At 48.7% G+C, this 7368-nt stretch overlaps 1 protein-coding gene across 3 annotated transcripts in view; it reads right to left on the bottom strand.

Moving 5' to 3' along the window:
• Nucleotides 1-554: 554 nt before the first annotated feature.
• Nucleotides 555-7368, bottom strand: part of THEMIS2 (thymocyte selection associated family member 2) — a 20225-nt gene continuing 13411 nt past the window's right edge. The window contains exons 4-6 of one of the 3 annotated variants that reach the window (XM_011357715.2): nt 3476-4554; nt 1179-1299; nt 555-762 (exon numbers count right to left, since the gene is read on the bottom strand). In XM_011357715.2, coding sequence (XP_011356017.1) covers nt 707-762; nt 1179-1299; nt 3476-4554 — 1256 coding nt within the window. In that variant the 3' untranslated portion in view covers nt 555-706. Of the gene's footprint in view, nt 763-1174; nt 1300-2750; nt 2928-3475; nt 4555-7368 lie in introns of those variants that run through there. The other 2 variants (XM_011357716.2, XR_002779736.1) reach the window with 2 other exon arrangements.

Raw genomic sequence — 7368 nt, 5'->3', positions numbered from 1 at the left:
TAAATAGGTTTGTAAAGAGTCTGGCACACACAATAAGTGATATCTTGTCATTTTTCCAGAAGCTTGGCTGTCATTTTTATTTTATGGTTTTGGAGTGAAATAATCTTGGGTGGTCATTGTCATGTACTCAGTGCTGCAGAGATGAGGAAGACAGCCCTGGTCTCTCAGGAGCTTAGAGCCTTGGCAGGGGAGGGGCAGGAAGAGTGGAACAGGAAGGGGGACAAGGATGTGGCAAACAAAAAAAGGCTCTCAGTTCGTGATCAGTATTGAGTCCCTCTGTATTAAAAGGCAGGAGGCACTGCTGCCATCACCAAGTTTGGTGGCTTCTTTGATTCCTTTCTTATTGACCAGTGGGACAGTTGATGTTGGTGATGCAGGACTGAGTAGAACTCAGTTGGCTCTTCTGGATACCAAAGCTCCGAGTCCAAGGGCACCAAGTGCAAACTAGGCTCAAACAGGCCAGCCTTCAGTGGCAGGAACCTAGAACCTGAGGGAGTCTGGTGCAGTTTATCCCATTTCAAATCAGTCCCACAAAGCCACTAAAGTGGGAAGTTTATCCCACTTCAAATCAGTCCCACAAAGCCATTCTCCATCCACAGTCTCATTTTTTGTGAGACCTTGTCCAAAGTCTAAAGGCTTATAATGGTCAGCTGGTACCTTGGGTTCCCTGAGAAGCAGCAGTTAGGAAGCATGGTTCCTCCCGTGCCTAGAGGGTTTTATAAAAGCACTCAGCTACTTCTTCGTAACTGTGTTCATCATCATCTGCAAAAGAGTCCAAGTCAGTGACAATCTTTGGCCTTAGGCAGGTTCCTTTTCTACTTTAGGGCACGCTTCTCACCTGGCTAGGGAAGGGGTTGGTCTGGGTGCTCTAAAGTCCTTGCCAGCCCAGAAACCAAAATTCATTTTTACCTCAACACTTAGCAAACATTCTCCCTGTATGCCTTGGGGAAGGTAGTGTGTTGGGAGATGAACTCATTTTCCTTGCCAGGGCTCTAGAGGCCTGGGAGAGGGACAGTAAGGACCTTTCAGCCTAAATCCATCCCATATAGGCCTGGCCATCCCTTGGGCACGGCCCTGCTAAGGGTATGGCCAGCACAATCAGAGGCGAAAGCAGCAGCAGAGAAAATTGGGAAGGGGAGAAGCAAGGACAAGGGTGAACAGGGGCTAACAGGACTCACCTGAATCTTGTGACGTAGTGGGCCTGGGGCCCTTCTTATGGGTAGAAATCTTGCTATATGTATTTGATCGGTTTTTGGTGACCTCTGGCAACGTCTTCATCAGATCTGAGACTTGAAAAGACTGAGAGAAAAAGCAGAAGTCAGCAGAGTTCTGAGAAATGGAGCAGCAGAATCCATGAAATGTAATTTCCTTCGAATGTCACTTCCTCTGCTCCCTTCTCTACTTCCTTTTGAGGGGAGAGGGTCTCAAGGCCCCAGGTGTTTTTACTATAAACACGTGAAATGTTCTCTGGCAGGGGAGAAAAGGGTCAGGGTGAGATGATAGGAGGCTAGAGACAGTGTTCCTGAGTTTCTCCACATAGGAGTTTGGTCACTGTGCTTCACATCTTGCTGAAGGGGAAAAGCAGTCAAAGATTCAGCAGAGTGCCAGAGCTGAGAGGAGTACCAGAAGGAAGAGGACTTACATCGAACTCCTATCTTGTGCCAGATGCTGTATGCATATCTGTTCATATAACCCTCAGGTGACCTTCTGAGTACCTGGTTCAGTCCCTAATTTACACGTAAGGAAATGGGCTCAGAGAGAGTATGCCATGTTAGACCTCACACAGGGGACCCTAACTGGGCCAAAGCTCAGGCCCAGGCCCTCTCTGTCACCTCTGAAACCAGTGCTCTTTCCCACATCGTGCTTCAGAAAGCAAACAGTATACCTCCCCTGATCAGCAGCGAAGAATACTGATACCCAGAGAGGAAAAGCTGCTGATTCAAAAACAAGAACTGGGCCTGATGTCACTTCTATCAGGAGCCAAGGCTGGGACTGAGGTCTGAATTCTTTCCAGCACTGTTGCAAGGCCTGTATTTTAGATGTCCCAGTCCATTCTTTGTCCTCCCAGAAAACAACTGCCCCTTCTCTGCAGATATGCCCCGCTTCTGGGGCTAAGACAGCTCAGGATTCATCTTTTTAACTTCCACTGCCATCCCACTACCTACCCACACAAACACGAGCAGTTAGGTGCTCAAGCCATGTGGTCAGACCCGATTTCAAACCCCAGCCCGCCACTTGCTGGCGATGTGATCTCAGGGAAACTACATCTCTGCATCTCTTGTTTTCTCAACTAAACAAAAAGCTATCAGTGCCCACCTCAGAGGGATGGTGTGAGAGCCAGCTGGGGCAGTGCATATAAGATGCCTGCCACAGAGCAAGCACCCAACAGGTAGCAGCAGCTAATGAAACATGGATGTGAGTCAGTGATGTTATCTCGGATTCACTGGTGAGAAAACAGATACTCAGGATAGAGTACAGGCCACAGAGTGAATAAACTGGGACATCAACTGAGTCTTTCTGTGTCTGGTTCTTTCCTCCTTAGTGTGATTCAGTTTGGTTCAGTTCAGCACTCACTGGCACTTTCTTGGCCCACCTTGGAATGGGTGAGGTCCCTGCCCCCACAGAACTCTCATTCTAGCCAGAGACTCGAGTACAACTAACAGGAAACTGTGACCCACTCTATCCACCGCACCCCCACCTCCCCAGCAACGTCCAGCATGCAGGGTGAATACAAAAGAGGGAGAACTCACTGCCTAGGAGGACTGTGAGCTGAGCCTTGCCCAGGAGCCTGGAAGGAGGAAGAACATGCCTGGCTAAAGAACTGGTATGTGTAAATGCTGAGGTAGGAGTCTTGGCACAGTCAGGGGGCTTCAGGAGCGTCTCTGTATCTGGAATGTGGACTGCAGAGTGGGTGGTAGAAGATGAGCCTGGGAAGGTGAGACTAAAGTCAGCTTACAAAGGACCCTGGATGCCATGTTAAGGGGTCTGTATTACTCCCCTGGCAGTAGGGAGCCACTGAAATTTTCAGAAAATGGGGCCGAGACCCTTCGGTGACCAGGGACAGATTTGGGAGGCCATTCGGACAGCTGTGAGGAAGAGTTGAAGAGCCTGCTGAAACAGTTTAGGTGAAAAATGATGAAGCTTGAACTAGGAGGATGACATCAGGTACCAGAGGGAAAGCACAATGAACTTGGAGTCAGAATGCTATGTTCCAGTTCAGGCCTCCCATTTATTAATTGTAACATTGAGCAAATCTCACCGTCTCTGAGTCCTCATTTTCTCAACTGTAAAATGTGGACAATCACATCAACATGACGATTGTCAGGATCGAATAAGAATAACAGATGCAAAGTACACAAGTTTATAAACTGCAAGTTCAATACGATTGTAAGAAATGTGATGCCAGACAAAGAGGAAATGGCAGGTCCTGCAGTGATCCCAGCAGGCGACCCCTCCCCGCCCATTTCAGTCATACCAGTACCTTGATGTTTCTCTCCTGGCTGCTCCGTTTCTTCTGCCCACCGAGGCCTTCACGTTTCGGGGGCCTTGGTGGAGGGGATTGGCTCTCGGATGCCGGTAACTTCCGAATGCGATAATAGAAGGCATCTGTCACCTCCTCTACTGTGACTGTGGGCGGAGACCCAGCTGGCTGTCTTGGCTGCTCCTCAGCCTCCACAACAGTCAGGTCGAGCCACTGGGGAGGAATCTCGAAGTACTTATCAGGCTCAGAGTCCAGGCTGACCACCAAGAAGGGTTCCATAATCTTTTCCTCCAGCCGCAGGCCCGAGAAGGAAGGCAGAGGGTCAGCAGGCTGGCTGGCGTCTTTGGCCACCACCTTGACCTCACAGGGCAGTGAGAACTGGGCAGTCAGATCTGCCAGGCTGTAGCGCCGGCCATCATTCATATCCTCCACGAAGCCGCCGGAGAGGTAGAGGGGCAGCACGATCTGTTCTTGGCCCTCTGCCTCCTCCTCACATTCTTCCTCTTCCTCCTCGGCCTGGTCACTCAGCCGATGACACACCAAAATGTCTATGTCCCCTCCTTGAGCCCCATGGGCCTGACCAGGCCCCATCACCTCCAACCTGTCTCCCACAGCCAGGGAAGCGAACCCAGGGAGCTCCACCTCATCGCCCTCACAGTCCTTGGTGGCCACCACCCGGAGTGGCTGGCCTGGCTGGAGAGCACTCAGGAGGTCATAGACCGTGGAGAACTCTCTTGGCCGTCGTCGCAGTTTGCCCTGGTAGGCCCCAGAGACCATGAAGTATCTGGGCACCTTCCGGCCCTTGGTTGAGGCTATTACCCGCCAGGACGGGAAGGCCAGGCCATAGATGCAAAGTCTCTGGCCTTTCCGCAAGGAGCCCATCCACGGGCTGAGGAAGATGGGGGGCCCCTCCGGAACTTCCAGGATCTCTGTGGTCAGGGGGAAGGGCCCCCCCCGGGCCAGGGCTTCACTCAGCAGCAGCGGTTGGATGAAGCTGACATGTTGAGAGGAGGCGGTGACATCCTCCACGTCAACCTCCAGGGTGGAAGGAATCCTGACCATGGTCCTGCGCACTGTGGAGGCGGCAGGTCACTCAGTGGCGGGGCCGCGTGCAGCCTGCAGAGCGCTCTGCACCCCCAGACCCGAGCCCTGGCCTGGCTGACCTTCCTGTCCTTATCTTTTCTTCCCTGCCAGCACTTTCCTACTCTACCTGATTCCTTGCCCACTTTGGCCTTTTTTAAAAAATTTATTATAGAAAGCTTTAAACATTTGTAGAAGTAGAGAGACTAGTAGTATAGGGAACCCCCACATACCTATATCCCAGCTCCAACACTGAGCTCCAGGCCCATCTTCTTTAATTTCTACTCCCGTCTGTCTAGTCTCCCTTCACTGGGTCATCGTGAACCAGATCACATCATGCCACCTGCGACTGTTTCAGTGTGTGTCTTTAAAAGGGATATTTTTAAAAATTTTTAAACATAACAATGTCATTACCACATTGAAGTAATAATGATTATTTGGTAATTCCTTAATATCCACTGTCCCATCAGTCCAACCACTTCTAAAGTTTAATTGAAGTTTAATTGAATGTGATTTTATAAGCTGTCTTTCCGAGTCCTTTCTGGATTTAAATAAAGAAATAAATCAGGAAAGACTGACTAAATGACCTCAAGCAACGTGTTTCCTCTCTGAATTAGTACCTGGGTATAAACTCAAGAAGTGACTGTAAGTATGAGGAAAACGGGCCCCCCTACCCACAGCGTTGTCTGAAGCACGTCACATGACGTACGTATCTTCCCCACTTGGCACATGAGAACATTAAGGCTCAGAGGGGTAGTGATGACTTCTCTCAGGACACACTTGGGATTTGTACCAGATGAGCTAACAATTGGTTGAAGCTGGGTAATAGGCACATGGGAGTTCATTATGCTATTTTGATTTTTTCTTCAAAATATTTTACGGATTTCCTGAACTACCTCGGTATCCAGCACAGCCTGCCAAGCCACCATTAAAACCGCTAGCTGCCCAGATTGTGGTCTCTTACTGTCATTTGCCAGGAGAGTCCAGAGCTCCCCAGGAGAGAGCTAACTTCAGTTCCTGGGGAGGAAATGTTCAAGATGAACCTTGACCATCTTACACCAGAAAGTAAGAAAATCTATCCAAGACCACAAAGGTATGTCAAAAGGATTTAGGAGCCTCCCACTGGCCAAAGCGGAGATAATTTGATCATCGATAAGAATAAAATTTCAGTGGATTGGAACATGGAAAACATTTCATCTGTAACTTCAAAATTATTTTTTTAAAAACCTAAATAATCACTGATGAAGGGTGCTAGGGAGCCAGCTCGTTATTTTAAAAATTAGTGAAAAAGGTTATTTCTTAGGACAGTCCTCAGTGCAGGCTGGTGGCAGGGTTGGTGAAACAGGCAGATCCTGGCCAGGTCAGGCCAGTCAGAGGCTGAGCCTACCCAGGGACCTCTACACACACAAACACAATGTCCTGAATTTCCTGTACAAACCGTAAGCAAAGAGTAGGTGAGGGGAGTTTTCTCTTTATGTAGTTTCCTGGCTAATAAATGAAATAATGATCAGATTAAAATATCACCATTGCAACTCCTAATGAAATCATGGATCTAGGCAGTGGTCACCAGCAACCACTCATATCACAAACACTGGCCCATTCATTGTGTTATTTGACCTACACCACATGGCAAGGCTGGTGTTCAAGTTAGATTGGTGGCAGACAGAGCCAAGTGGGGATTCCTTGTTCCACACCTCATGTGACAATGAGAAATTGACTTGCATCTGGTCAGGCCTCTAGAGCTAGGTGCCTGTTGATAGGTGTGCAGAAAAGAGCTAAAATATCTGGCCTGAGACTGCTCTCACTAAGAAAGTCTGCCTGCAGGCTTGGTCCTGGGCTGGCATGTGGGACTGTGGATTTGGGGAGGGCCCCCACCATTCCCTGATAAGAGTGGGTCACTGTGCAAACAATGTGGCTAATGCTGAACACCTGCTTTCCTTCCAGGAGCCTGGAATTTTGGTACATGCTGGGCAGAGGGTGGCTACATTACCAGTGAAAACCTTGGGCACTGTCTCTAATGAACTTCCCTGGTAGACAACACCCCACGTGTGCTGGCACAGTTCAGTGCTGAAGGAATTAAGTGTGCCCTGTGTGCCTCCCCTGGGAGAGGACTCTTGGAAGCTGCATCTGGCTTCCTCTGGGCTTCTCCACAATGCACTTCTTCCCTCTGCTGACTGTGCTTTGTGTCCTTTCGCTGTAATACATCACAGTCTGCCGAGTCCTGTGATCCTCCCACTGGACCATCGAACCTGGAGTTGGTCTCAGGGCCCGACCCAACAGGAAACTCAGGGGGCAGGGGAGGAGGTGAACACCTCCGCAGGGATTCTGGCAACAAAATCCAAAATATGAGAAAGCCTACAGGAGAAATAGCCTCCCTTCAGCAGATAAATTACAAGAAAAATAGAAAAGGGGAATCTATAGATTAAAAGGGACTTAAGAGACCTAACAATTGACAGCAATGTTGTGGACCTTATGTGGATGTGAATAAACTGTAAAAAAATTTAGAAGACAAGTGGAGGAAATTCAAACACCAGGTGTCTCGCCACCAAGTGGTGGGAATAGGAGTTATTGTTCATCTTTTTGGTATGATGATGGTATTGTGTGTCTGTTTAAAAAAAAGAGTCACATATTTTTGAATAGAGACACTTTTTTAAAAAGAGACACATATTGGAGTCTTTACAAAAGAAATGCTATGATATCTGGGATTTCTTGGAAATAATCAGTTGGGGAGAGTGAGGATAGGGAGAGATGAAACAGGGTAACTCGTGAGCTGCTTGCTAATTGTGATGTTGGGTGAGGGACTCATG

This window comes from Pteropus vampyrus, unplaced genomic scaffold (genome assembly GCF_000151845.1).
Source record: "Pteropus vampyrus isolate Shadow unplaced genomic scaffold, Pvam_2.0 Scaffold36, whole genome shotgun sequence".
Lineage (NCBI taxonomy): Eukaryota > Metazoa > Chordata > Mammalia > Chiroptera > Pteropodidae > Pteropus > Pteropus vampyrus.
This window is presented reverse-complemented; position numbering and strand designations above follow the sequence as displayed.